The following is a 14,681-nucleotide window of genomic DNA, read 5'->3' as shown; positions in this document are numbered from 1 at the left end:
TATTTTATATATTAAAATGCCATTTAACAAAGAAAAATCAACCCAAAAAATGAGTTCGTGTGTCACCTCTGACACGCGTGTCATAGGTTTGCCATCACTGTCCTATGACATAAGGAACTTCAGATAGAGGATTAATGTGTAAGAATGAAAACAATTCAGAATTGTACTACAACAAAGAGAACATTCAGAACCCCACTGTTGGCACTGAGACCTTGGATAACAGAGAATGTGTAATAAGTATGACTCAGGACCCAACCCAGAGACCCAGAGGTTAACTGTAGTACATTTGATTCCAGGTCAGCTACCAGGGAGAGTCAAGGATGCTCAATCCCACTCAGTGGAGGAATTGAATTGCCTAAATTCTTTCTTGATTAATCTGGGGGTCAGGGTGGGAATGATCCAGAGAGGAGTGGACCAAGGGATGCAGCTATGGGGAAGCTAAGACAGCTCAACACAGAGAAAGTTACACAGGGACGGACTCATATCAGGTTTTGGCTCTTGAAAATGATTCTTAAGGCAGAATTCTTACAAGCTGGAGTCTATCCAAATGGGGACTGAGTAATGCTCTGGAAAGAAAAGTCATCTGATAAATAGCTCAAGAAAGGATGTTTGAACTTGAAAGGCAAAGCTTTTAGAAGTCACATGATAGCCATTTTCAAAGAAAAAATTGCAGCATATAGGCCCATCCGTAGATTTTCTTTCTCCTCTGAAACTCCAGAAGAAAGAATGGGACTAAATGATGCAAATCCTAGGGAGGCAGATGTTGTGTCCAATTAAGAAAGAGCACACTAATGATCAGATGTGGCTATAGGTGGGATGGGCAAAAACTGGTGAACTTTCAGCTCTTCCATATTTAATTAGCAGGTGTGTGAACATAGATATAAAACACTTCAGTCAATGAGAAGTCAGGTTAAATGTTCTATCAAATCCAGCTCTCCTCTAAGATTCTCAGTTTCCACGACATACATGAAATGCTACATGTAGTTAAGATGATGGGGATTATGAATAAAGAAAGTGTGGTTGGAAGGAGTTTCACAGAGTAAGTAATATTTCAGTCAAGCCTTAAAGCACATGTGTATTTGGAAAGCAAGAGAAAAGCAGTGAGTGCGTTCCAAAGGTGGGGAACCATGCAAAAATGCAAAAGAAGAGAAGCAGAACCGTTTCACGCATCCTGCACAGATAGACCTGGCTGGACTAGAGTATTTCTGTTATGAAGCTGTGTTTCAGAAAGTTAAACTGTTAGGCAGGAGCCCGATAGGAGAATACCTTCAAAGCAGCCTAAATAAACTAACTAACAAATGGGGGGTGGGGGTGTTAATGTGCTGGTTCAAAAGAATAAACTAGTCAGATCTGAGTTCAAATTCCAACCCTATCACTTGTTAGCTGTCAGACCTCTCAAAGCCCTAATCCCCTCATCTGTCAAATAGGGACGATGAAGATAATTATATTATCTGCCTCATAGAGTTGTGAGGATTCAATGAGCTACTAAATGTAAAGCCTGGTACCTAGTATGTAATAAGTGACCATTATAATTATTTTTATGAGAGAGGGAGCGGTCATGAAGAAAGGGAGAGAGAGAGAGAGAGAGAGAGAGAGAGAGAGAGAGAGAGAGAGAGAGAGAGACTCTTCAAATGCCCAAGCACAATATAAATATTAAAACAATGATTGATTTGGCCTTGAAACTTAATCTATTATGAACATATCTTCTTAATCTCTGTCCTTGTGAACTGCTTTAGAACTTTGTAAGATGCTGGAAAAAAATAGAAATGTTCTCGGATTTTTTTTTATTGCATGGTGACAGAAAATCTGCAAAATGGATTTTTCAACCTTTAAGGAACCCACCTGTTGAAAATTAAGTAAGCACAGAAGAACTAAGTCTAACTCCCCAAACGACCTACCTCTTTCTGAAAATTAATCAGGTTTTTCTGGAATGACTTTGCTTTTTCATCTGTTCCCCTCAAAAGCTCTACGTTTTTATGGAGAGTCTCATTCAGGACTCGTTCATACTGAAAATTAAAGAATATTGTTAAAATTGTTCATGCCAGAAGGTAGTATTTTTATTTTTCAGAATTTTCCAAAATTATCAAGTATCATATGTGCACATACCTCAGATCTGTAAGTAACTCCTAAGATACCTGCCGCCACCTGCAGGAGCAGGATCAAAAGCAAGCATATGAAAAACTGAAAAAGAGAAAAAGGAACATACATTATCCCCCAGTGCATTCGGTAACATCTTGGGCATGTCAGCATGGCGCTTCATTCTACAGTCTAGGTCATGTTACAATTTGAAGTAGTAACCATGTCCTTTATTGATTCTAACCTTTGCCTCAAGAAGCAATTCTTGGGACCATTACTACTGAGAAATATTTGTACCAAAGACTGACTATAGAAAGCAGTTAAAAAGAAAAATTATTCATAGATTTTCAGGCATCAGTATGCTGTTAATGGGGAAAAGTTTCAAAAGTCAGATGAGATTATTTAAATATTATCTTTCTCCTCTTTCTTCCTCAAACACAAACTTCAGAACTGACTACAAAACAACATTTCTGCAGCTATCAGAATCAGCCAGTCTTGTTATAAATGCAGATTCCCAAACCAGCCTCAGATCTATTAAATCATAATTTTGGAGAATATAGCCCAGAAATTGATTTTTAAAGCAAGCTCTTCAAGTAATTGAATCCCCAATTGCAAATGAGGCCTTATTAATCTAAGGGCAACCACTATGGATGCTAATAAAGTTCTGTTAAAACGCTGTCCTTACCTTCCCTCATAATAAACACTTAAAAAATATTTTTTAGGGAATGACACAATACTTTATGGGAGAAGCAAGTTGAGGTGAATTCTCATAAACACTTATGTCAGATTTATACCTAATAAATATGTGATGGTTTTTCTAATGTGTTTTTTATAACCATTTATTATTTTCTACTCTTTATTTTAAAAGTGGAGTCTGCGGGTTAGCCCAACTGAAGCCATCCTCTTCAAAGCTTTCTAAGTGACAGATCGGATTACCTAACTCTCTTAACATGAAATGTGATTTTGCTACAGTCCATACTCAGACCCATCTCCCATTGTTTACCAAAGGGGCCTCTGCCACTCTAGCCAGACCCAACGCCTACCAGTTCCCCAAACAGGCCAGCCATGCCCAAAACCCTATAGTTCCTCCAAAAATCCAGGGTGTTTTTTTCTTGGAAAGCACATCACAACCACATCCGTGCAAATACCTTATTTACTTCTGCTTCTGGCTTGAAGTTCCCTCCTATATCCTTGCCCTTTTCTTCTTGGGCCACTCCCACAGTAGCTAATTATTTATTTGTCTGTCTTCTTTAATGGGTTCTAACTGTCTTAATGCTTCTGCATTATTTAGCACAGTATCTGGCATGTAGCAGGTACTCAGCAATAATGAATAAGTGAATGCTGAAATTTGTCTTCTCTCAGGGTACCCTCTAATCTAAGCTAAACATATTAGCTTCCAGAATCAAACCTGCTAAACAGAAGTCAAGAGTTTCATCAGTCTTGGCAAGTCCTTTTGGCAGGCGATGGGGGTGGGTGTTGGGATTGGCTGGAGAACTCACCACCAGAAGCATGCAGCGGCTCTCTTTCATGGCACCACAGCATCCCAGGAAACCCAGAATCATGATGATAGAACCCACAGCAATCAAGATATTCACAGCAACATAAGGATGCATGCCACCGTCCTCAGTGACAAACTGAAAATAAAAAAAGAAATCTGAAAATCCCTTTCCTTGATGTGTTTTAGTCAACAAAAATCCATTGGATGCCTACTATGTGCCTTAGGACCTTAAGATACTTCAATGATTGCCCCTAACCAGTTTGGCTCAGTGGATAGAGCGTGGGCCTGCAGACTGAAGGGTCCCGGGTTCGATTCCGGTCAAGGGCATGTACCTTGGTTGTGGGCACATCCATAGTAGGGGGTGTGCAGGAGGCAGCTGATCGATGTTTCTCTCTCATCAATGTTTCTAACTCTCTATCCCTCTCCTTTCCTCTCTGTAAATAATCAAATATATATATATATATATATATATATATATATATATATATAATACTTTAATGATCTACACCAGCAAAAGTATCTGCCCTCAAGGAGCTTACAATCTATTAAGGTTTTACTTGTCTGGATAATGTTTCCAACATTATACTTTTCTAAGAGGAACTGGATATTGGATAGAGGCAATGTAAAAGGCTTTGAAACACCAATTATTTTAAATTTAGAAGGACATGTACTTCCTTCCACCTATGATGTGCTCTTTGATTTGCATATTTTGTGTTTTATACATAAAAGTAGCATTGTAAAGCATGTGTAGCATGTGTTTCTATGGCAATTAAATGAATTATAAAGCCCAAGTTTCTCAAACTACTGAGAGACTCAAGAATATGAATGATTTCAAAAATGAATTAATCTCTTATTGAGCTAAATAAGCCACATTCAAACAAGTGATTATTGTATGATTCCATTTATATGATGATCAATAATGGGTAACTCTAAACTATGATGATAGAAATCAGAGCAGGGGATGACTGTTAGCTGTGTAGGAGAGAAAGGAGGAGCTGACTGCAAAGGGATGAGGGAGCTTTTAGGTGTTAATTAAATGTTTTATACATTGATTATAATAGTAATTTCACAGGTCTATACATTTGCCAAAACAAACAAAAAATTTAAACTAAGAAAAAAAAAATCTAGTACCTGATATTTCATATCAATTCTATCTCCTTGTTCCCAGAAGATATATAGTCCATAGAGTCTTCCAGAAAACTCTTCCATTTGCCTGACTGTTAAGTAACAGAATGTTAAGGGAAAAAATCTTAGGTCCCTATGTGGGGGATTAGGCTATACAACTTGCATAATTTGATTCCTCTTCCCCACACATACTCTTCTTCATCACCTTCCTAACACCTAGCCTCAATCTACCACTTGCTAGGTGTACTGGTTAATAATGCAGATTTTTTCAATAGATGAAGTTACTCATATTTTGATATATATGCTATTTGATATGTATGTTATTTTGTTGTATTGACAACAAGCTTCAAAACTTCATATGCCAAATTTTCTGAAGGTGTTAACATCATGGATATTATTACACTTAAAGAGGTCAAATTTCGTGCCCCAAAAAAGAGCACTTTAGTACAAAGAGGTACCCTAAAAGATGTTCACCTAACCCTCTCTGACATCCTTCTTTTCTGTGTTTATGCTCAGGTTTCTCCTTCTAAAATTGCAACCACTGCTTTCCACTAGTAAAATCGGTTCTTTGCACAGTCTGGATTCTTTGTCACTGACTTTGAATAAATACAAATCAAGCCAATTTAACAGAAGTCAAGCTAGGTAATGTTGTCCTGAAAGATAATGACTTTTGTGCAGGGTTAGAACCTGGCAGAGGACAAGAAGCAAAATGTGACTAAAGATGCTGTCTAGCTCTATTAATTTATTCTTATCCTCAGGGACACTTCTTTAATACATTCAATCTGGGTAATTTCTTAATAGACTAAACACTAAATTTGTTTACCAGAAGCACTGGGGGAAAAGAAAATGTTCCCATATCAACCAGGACTCTTACCTAATAATAAACAAACATGTAAATTGACCGCCCCCCTGCTATGCCTACCAGCCAATCAGGAGAGTATGCAAATTAACCCAACAAAGATGGCGGTTAATTTGCATACCTATGCGTGAAGCGGTGGAGCAAAGACTGAAGGCTTCGGCCGGAGCGAAGGTCTGGGTCCTGGGTGCCAGAGGAAAACTGGTGCTGGCAGCCAGGGGAAGGGAAGGCCTGTTGCACAAATCTCTTCATGCAACAGGCCTCTCGTAGTAAAATAAAATAAAATACAGGCTGTACACACATCTTAAAAGGCAAAGCACCCTCTAAATAGGTGGCTGTTATGAGTAATCTCTGTGCTTTAATTTGAGACTCAAAGTCAGACATCAGTTTCTAGAAAACAGAGAGTCTGTGCATCTTCAAATACCATCAACAGGCTCAAAGTTCAAAGCCCAAGGCCATTAGGAAGTTACAGTTACATTTATCAGCATGAAACAACACATGAAATCCTGATGGACTAGAATGTTATCAACTAGTTGCCACACCTGTCCCTCACCCAATTCACCCAATTTCTTCAACAGGGTAAGACACAGAATGAGGAAGCAGCTAATTCCCACTGTGATTCTCTGGTTTCTCTAATGGTAGAAATCATACTTTTAAATGAAAATAAATAAAAGAGAGAGAGAGGGGGAGGGAAGGAAGGACAGAAGGAAGAAAAGGAAGGAGGAAGGAGGAAGGAGGAAGGAAGGAAGGAAGGAAGGAAGGAAGGAAGGAAGGAAGGAAGGATAGAAGGGGAAAGCCATGCATTTAGAATAAGTGTTAATTTTCTTGTAATCTTTCTTTCAACTAGGCTATATCCAAAGGCATTTAGCTGAACCACAGTATAAGAATTCATGGGAAATGCTTTACCTGTACAGTACAGGGAGTATAGTCAATAGAATTGTAATAACTATGTATGGTGTCAAAGGATACTTGACTTATTGGGGGATCACTTCATAAGTTATATAAATGTCTACCCACTATGATATACACCTAAAACTAACATAATATTGAATGTAAACTTCAATTGAAAAATTAAACAAAAAATTAATTAATTAAAAAATTCTTTACCTTAATTGATAGCTTAATAATCTTATCTAATAAAAGAGTAATATGCAAATTAACCATCACTCCATCACTCCGTCATAAAGATGGCGGTGCCCATAGCCACAAGATGGCAGCACCCAGTCCCCTAAGCTCCACCGCTGAAGTGTCCAGGCCTGTTGGCCAGGCAGGTGGCGGGGGAGGTAGCAGGGGGGAGCTGAGTGGCGAGGCTGGATCTAGGCAGATCCAGCCTTGCCACTCCATCGCTGTTGGAGTGTCCAGGCCTGTCACCTGGCCGGGGGCCGCGGGGGTGAGCAATGAGGCATGATTTGCCCACTCCAGCGGCCGATCCAGTCTCGCCAATCCAGCCTCACCCCTCCGCCACTGCTGCAGTGTCCGGGCCTGTCACCTGGCTGGGGGCCACAGGGGTGAGCAACGAGGCATGATTTGCCCACTCCAGCGGCCGATCCAGTCTCGCCAATCCAGCCTCACCCCTCCGCCACTGCTGCAGTGTCCGGGCCTGTTGACCCAGCCAGGGGCCATGGGGGCGAGTGGCGAGGCATGATCCGCCTATTCTGGAGGCTGATCCAGCCTTGCCGCTCTGCCATCGATGGAGTGTCCTGAGGGAGCGGATACGGGAGCAGAGCTGAGGCAACGGAGATGGGAGGGGGTGAAGCAGCAGAGAAGGGCAGGCTTCGCTCCCTTCTCTGCTTCGCTCCGGCTGCAGGAAGCCCTATTCTTGCAGAAATAGGTCCGAGGAAGCCCGATTCTTGCAGGAATCTTCCTGCAATGGGCCTCTAGTAACTTAATAATCATCAAATAAAAGTCAGCATTTCTCTTAGAGGAAACTTTTTGGTAAAGTTCCTTGGAAAGGCCCTAGCAATAGATAATGTGATCCTGAGTAGTGGCAGAAGCCCAGACAACAAAGAACAAGAAAACAGTCCCGAGGGCAGTAAGGATATTTCTTTGAAGGGTGGAATGACTCTGATAGGAGAGAAAAGGGAAGCAGGGAAGCAGGAAATAGTGCCAGGCATGATGTTGGGTTAAACTAATAGAACCCCCTCCTACACACACACACACACACACACCCTTTTCCCCAAACACACATTCTTTCCACATTTGTGACACGATGATGTGGAACAGAAACAGTGCAGGTGGAATCCAAAAATTGGACACAGAGCTAAATATATGAACTAAACTTCCTCTAGACCTACGGAAATCTGGGTAAGAGCTTTGCCACAGGACAATGCACAGTGTGTGTTGAGGGGGAAGGGGCATGCTAATCCTATCTAGATCGCAAGGAGCTGGAAATCCCCAGCCCACTGCTGAGTTACACCAGTGTGACCAGCCTCCTGCTGTTAGCAGCAGTTACCCTCATTGCCAGTGGCCACAGGTAACTACCAACCATCTTTGTACACTGCTGCCTTTAAAACACAGATTCAAAGTCTCCAAGAGGACTTCTTACCTTCTTTCCTTTGGACCACCACCCCACCTAGGGATCAGCCAAATGATTGCCAATACCTTATACTACAAAAACCATTCCTGGTGGGGAGGAAAGGTGATCATTATCGTCCAGCCACACTTCAGGCTGGCCTTAAGCACATGAAGGAAAAGGCTAACTTCCACTCAGGCCCCTTCCCACCTCCACTTTCTTTGCGATCTTCCTATTTTTGGAATAAATAACACCTCCATTCTCCAGAAGAACTGATCCATGCCCAACACAGGCAGGCACATAGTGAGTACTTTTGATTAATTAAATTTAAGTATATTAAAAAATCACTTACCAATGTAAATAATTATATGAGTCAGTTAAGGAAAATGCTATAGAAACATTTATTATAGTCGTTACTCTCATCATTATAGGAAAAATGATCTACTTAGGGATAGGAGAGGTTTGTATTTATTTATTTACCTCTTGCTCAAATTTGCTTACTCGTAGCCAGATTGCCAATGCCAGGATCAAGATGCCACATAGCTGCAGGAAAAGAAAAAAACATATATTAGAGTACAACTAAGATAAACTGCAACTCTTATCCCATATACCCCCAGGCATCTGGTTACAATAGTCTGTCTGTTAATTATACCTTTAAACCCTAAAAGACATAAATAGGGCATATTCCCATGCAGATAACTGCTAAAATGATCCACCGTAATTGGTAAGTTTGAAAAGAATAATGTTTCCCATCTACAGTCCAGTCATAGGTCTAGGACAAAAAATCATCTCCAATGTGGGGCAGGGGGAAAGATGATTTTCCATTTTTCAACCCTAACTCGGTGGTTTTGCTAGATTTTAACCTACAAAAGATAAATCACAACAGTTTAAAGACAAAATATCCTTATTAGGCCCTGGATTGTCTCTGAGAAGCTATCTTAGACCAAAATAAGGAGAATAACTGACTAATTACCAAACATTAGTCAAGATCCAAGAAACAAGAAGTTGGATAGACAAAGAAAAGTAGAACATTTGACAAAATTTGCAGTTAAGCAACAAGCATTCATAGCACTTTCTGTACCCAAATAAACTCTTTTAAAATAAGCTTTTAGGTAGTAAAGATTACATGGAGAAGAGCAACAATGGGGAACAGTACTTAAAGTCTTAAATTCCATAAATGACTTTACCAGATTATTTAATGTGGACCAAGGCCAAAACATAAAATGTGAAACACATTTTACTTTCGTGTAAGGAAAACCCCTGTCTTTTTTTTTTCCTTTTTTTTTAAGATATTTATGTTGTGGTCTCAAAAAAAAAAAAAAAATCAAAGGTCCATTATTAGATAGAGATGTTGAGAACAAACTAGGTAACATACCAAATACAGCAGGCCTTGGAGGACTTTCTAGACTATTCTGACCTTATGGTGCTCTGACACAGACCTGGCTGAGTCCCCCCAAAGCCCAGGGAACCTGCAGTATCATTGCTTTCATGCACAGTTGGACCACATGTCTGGAATCCCAAAGTAACAGTTTCATTTCCAATAGCTTTTCATTAAGTTTGCTATGGAAGTAGAGTCAAGGGTTTTGATGAGGAATAGCGAGTGCCATGAGTAGCTGAATAACCCGAGAATCTGTGCTCCCTAAAAGAACTCAAAAATCATCTAGGTTCAAACCCTTCTTTTCAGGTACAGAAACTAGAACCCTTAGCAGATCACAGTCATATCGTGAAAATCCAGCACTGCAGCTGATCCAATCCTGCCTCTATTGCATGCTTCTACTCCTACAAAATAAGGAATGCAATGGAAAACCAACGCTCTTTATCCAGTCACCAAGTCAGTTGTACAATTTAATTATCTCATAGGCACACACTGTAAAATACAAACCATTCTTTGGAGCCTGAGAACCCTCCTTTTTTCCTCTCCCTGTTTCACCTAGTTCTAATTTCATTTGCAGATGAAGATAAAATACTCATGTTAGCAGTTCTTTGTTAATAATTAAGTCTGTAAGAATGTATGTCAAATAATAATGAGACTCTCTGGTATTATCTGTAATTTTATAGCAGTTGAATTTTTGTTATTTTCTTTGTTCACTGATATTTTCTTTCTTTTTCTTCTTTTGTAGGAAGGCTTACATTGATTATCTTAATAGTTGCTCTGGCTTTTAGATTTAATTGAAAACAGTATTAATTATCTAAATAGATATGATTATCATCCTTATCTGATATTTATTGATGTCACTATTAAGAAAAATTTAAGAATTCTAAGAAACTAAGAGTATAAGATTGTTTAAACCCTTACTTTTTTTTTGTTTCTATGTGATCTATAAGTTCACGTTTTCAATGTATTTAGACATCAAATTATTCCAAAATCTTTTGAAATCAATCATATTTTCCCCTCAAATGATAACTTTTAGTCTTCTCAACCACTGGCAATCACCTGTTACATTAACATTTAAAGGAAGGATAGGAAAACAATGAGATGCCACTACACACCTATTAGAATAGCCATAATCAGAACACTGACCATCCCAAAAGCTGATACGGATGCGGAGTGACAGGATTTCTCATTCATTGCTGACGGGAAGCAAAATGGTATAGCTATCTTGGAAGATAATCTGGCAATTTCTCACAAGCTACATATACTCTTACCATGTGATCCAGCAATAATGCTCTTTGGTATTTATCCAAAGGAGTTGAAAAACCTGCTCAAGGATATTTATAGCAGCTTTATTCATAATTGCTAAAACTTGAAAGCCACCAAGATGTTCTTCTTTATGTACATCCAGGCAATGGAATATTACTCAGGGCTAAAAAGAAATGAGCACCCTAGCTGGTTTTGCTCAGTGGATAGAGCACCGGCCTGCGGACTGAAGGGTCTCGGGTTCGATTCCAGTCAAGGCCACATGCCTGGGTTGCTGGCTCTATCCTCATTAGAGGGCATGCAGGAGGCAGCTGATCAATGATTCTCTCTCCTTCTCCCTTCCTCTCTGAAATCAATAAAAAAATATTTAAAAAAAAATAAAAAATAAATAAATGAGCTGTCAAGCCATGAAAGAATATGGAGAAAGCTTAAATGCATATTACTAGGTGAAAAAAGCCAATCTGAAAATGCTACATACAGTATGATTCCAACTATATGACATTTGGAAAAAGGCAAAACTATGGGGTCAGTAAAAAGATCAGGGATTGCCCTGGCAGTGTTGCCCAAGGTTAGAGCATCAACAGAATACTGAGGTTAGATTCCAGGTCAAAGGCACATTATCTGGGTTGCAGGAGGCAACCAATCACTGTATCTCTCTCTCTCTCTCTCTCTCTCTCTCTCTCTCTCTCTCTCTCTCTCTCTCTATATATATATATATATATATATATATACATATATATATATATATATATCTTCCCCCCCCCCTTCTTCCTTCCCTTCTTGTCCACTCTCTCTAAAAATCAACGGGAAAAAATATCCTCAGGTAGGGATTAACAACAACAACAACAACAAAAATCAGGGATTGCTGGGGGGAGGATGAAATGAATGGGCAGAGCACAGAAGATTTTAGGCCTGTGAATCAATACTCTGTATAATAATATAATGGGTATATGTCAATGTCATTATACATTTGTTCAAACTCCTATACAAGACTAAGAGTGACCCCTAATGTAAACTATGGTCTTTGGACAATTATAATGTGTCAATGTTGGTTCAACAATTGTTAACAAATGTACCACTGTAGCGATATCAATAATGGGGGAAGCTATGCATGTGTGGGGACCAGGAGTACATGGGAAATCTCTGTACTTTCTTCATTTTGCTGTGAGCTTAAAACTGCTCTAACAAATTACAGTCTTTTTAAAAATAAAAATAAAGAGTATTCAATTATTTCAGAAGTCAAGAATATTTTGCCCAACTTCAATCTTCCCAATTAGATCAATATTCTTAGGGTTTTTGAAGTTGGCCAAACTATCATTTCCATCCCTTCTTCAAACATTATCATTAAAAACAAGAAATAAATGCTCAAAATATATCATCCTCATCTTATTGAAGAAAATCATATGTAAAAATCAGAGTCTTAATAACATGAAATCATTTATAAATCTGTTAAATGACTTTAAAAGTAAATTGATTTTCTGTCAAGAACAATCATTCTGTGTCAGGATTGACACCAGCCTAACTTATCCCAATTGTTTTTAGATTGGTAAGAATAGTTCTTGGAGCTCTTTTCCAGTTTGTATTTGAAGGTTTGTTCCCAATCCAATAAAACAAAGAGGTATATGCAAATTGACCCTCACAAGTAAAACCGTCACAAGATGGCTGCGCCCACAGCAGAGGCAGGGTTCCAGTAACGAGCCATAATGAGCGATCAACACGGACCTGAGGCTGCGTAGCACCAGGCTGGGCTGGGGAGTGGGGGACCTGAGGCTGCACCCCCTGCCCAGTGAGGCTTGACAGGGGACCTCAGGCCACGGCCCCGGCCCTGGCGCCAGGCCGAGGGACCTGAGGCTGCGCCCCCTGCTCGGCGGGGTTTGACAGGGGATCTGAGGCTGAGCCCCCCACCCGGCAGGGCTTGATAGGGGACCTAAGGCTGAGCCCCCCACCCAGCGGGGCTTGACAGGGGACCTGAGGCTGCACCCCCTGTCCGACGCCGGGCCAGGGGACCTGAGGCTGTGCCCCTCGCCTGGTGGGGCTTGACAGGGGTGGGGCCAGCCAGGTCTGGATCTCGCCCAATGGGGGTGAGTCCGGCCGGGTCTGGGTCTCCTGCAATTTTGTGGAGTGTGCAGGTGGGTAGGGACTTGACTCTGGGTCCCGCGGTGCACCCCAAACTCTGACAGGAGGAAGATTTTCATACACATTTTACTAATTTTCTTTCATCTCTGACACTTCTATTACAGAGAAAGGGCAAGTAGCAGTATTAAAATATTTCCTCTAATTAATCCCTTTTAATGTGCATGAATTCAATGTGCACCAGGCCACGAGTCTTTTTATAATGTTTTAAATAATTGGGAATATAAATTAGAAAAAAATGTCTAGCTCTGTCCTTTCTGTTGATAAGACTATAAAAGGAAATGGATTATGTGGGGCCCCCAGGTTAGCTGAACTACAGAACTGAGTAGGTTTACTTCCACTCCCATCCCAACCCCCAATGAGGTATTGCAGTTGTCACTCGGCTCTCATGGGACATCTTTCTTTCTTTTTCAAAATATTTTTTATGATTTTTTTTTTTTTTTAGACAGAGAGAGAGGAAGAGAGAAAGAGAGAAAGAGAGAAATATTGATGCAAAAGAGAAACATCAATCCCCTGCCTCCCACAATTACCCCGACCAGGGATCAAACTTGCAACTTGGGTATGTGCCCTGTTTGGAAATCACACCGGGCTGGTACATAGGCCAATGCTCAACCAACTGAGCCACACTGGCCAGGGCAGGACATCTTTCTTTTTATGGAATTAGGATGCTGTTGGTCTGAGCCAGCATGCTAAGAAATGAGGTAATTTTGGTTTGCTTATGAGCATGCTGTGGACTAAATTATATTGGGATGTTGGAAGTCCTAATTCACAATGTGACTGTATGTTGAGGTAGAGCTTTTAGGAGGTAATTAAGGTTAAATGAGACCATAAGGGCGAGATCCTAATCCTGTATGATTGGTGACCTTGTAACAAGCGGGAGAGAGAGAAATCTTTCTTTTTCTCTGTACACATGGAGGGAGGAGAGGCCATATAAGAACATAAAAGAAGGCAGCCATTTGCAAGCTGGGAAGAGAGGCTTCACCAGAAACCAAATTAGATCTTAAACGTGATCTTAGACTTCCAGCCTCCAGAACTGTGAGGAAAAAAAAAATCTGTTGTTTAACCTACCAACTCTATACTATGTTGTTATGGCAGCCCAAGCCCACTAATACAGGGCAGGAAGAAAATGGGAAGCCACGTCCAGAGCACAAACAAATGGTATAGAACAAGCCCCTTTGTCCTCTTCTCAGATAATGTGTCCTCCAACCATCTTTACTCACTCTCTCTCAATCCTATCTTTTTATTTGGGTGATTATCAAAGTGTTTTTGAAGAACGTCAGAAATGGAAGAAGTGCATGGTGCTGTGCTAAGAGGAAGAGTATATTATGAGCTATGTCATTATCGATCCAAAATAGACACTTTTAAGATAAACTTAAGGGACATCTTATGCTGCTCCTGAGAGGTCACAGATGAATAAGAAAATATCCAAATGGATACTGTGGAGAACTACAAGGTGTGTTTATACAATAACCCAGAGCACAAGAGATCATGAGTACAGTCCTAACATTTTGGGACAGCGCTACTGTTGTTCATTTTCAAGCTTCCTCTTTTATTAACCATGACTCAAACATCTAGTTCAATTGCATTGTAGTAAGATAATATAGCCTGTGAAATCATTGCTCATGAGAATTTTTAATAATTGATTGTTGATATAATTGATATAATCGATCGTTGTTCTGTTCTCTGTTCTCTCGCTCTCTCTCATCTCCTTTCCCATCATTTATCTCTTTTTGATTCTCCTCTGGCAGAGCCTCTCAATTTGGGACTCTATTTTACCGTCTCCATGTAATGTGATTTCTGGAGTGGATTTTAATTCTATCATTGTGTTTCTGGCTTACTCAAA

At 40.1% G+C, this 14,681-nt stretch overlaps 1 protein-coding gene across 7 annotated transcripts in view; it reads right to left on the bottom strand.

The window, feature by feature from the left end:
- Positions 1-14,681, bottom strand: part of TSPAN8 (tetraspanin 8) — a 51,207-nt gene that overhangs the window by 10,774 nt on the left and 25,752 nt on the right. For 6 of the 7 annotated variants that reach the window (XM_036299512.1, XM_036299509.1, XM_036299507.1 and 3 more), the window contains 4 exons: positions 8,548-8,610; positions 3,576-3,710; positions 2,107-2,181; positions 1,899-2,006 (listed from right to left, as the gene is read on the bottom strand). In XM_036299512.1, coding sequence (XP_036155405.1) covers positions 1,899-2,006; positions 2,107-2,181; positions 3,576-3,710; positions 8,548-8,610 — 381 coding nt within the window. Of the gene's footprint in view, positions 1-1,898; positions 2,007-2,106; positions 2,182-3,575; positions 3,711-4,705; positions 4,792-8,547; positions 8,611-14,681 lie in introns of all 7 variants that reach the window. The other variant, XM_036299511.1, reaches the window with a different exon arrangement.

The sequence above is a fragment of the Myotis myotis genome, unplaced genomic scaffold, assembly GCF_014108235.1.
Source record: "Myotis myotis isolate mMyoMyo1 unplaced genomic scaffold, mMyoMyo1.p scaffold_m19_p_3, whole genome shotgun sequence".
In the NCBI taxonomy this organism is placed as follows: Eukaryota; Metazoa; Chordata; class Mammalia; order Chiroptera; family Vespertilionidae; genus Myotis; species Myotis myotis.
Note: the sequence above shows the minus strand (reverse complement) of the source record. Positions and strands in the feature narration are given on the sequence as shown.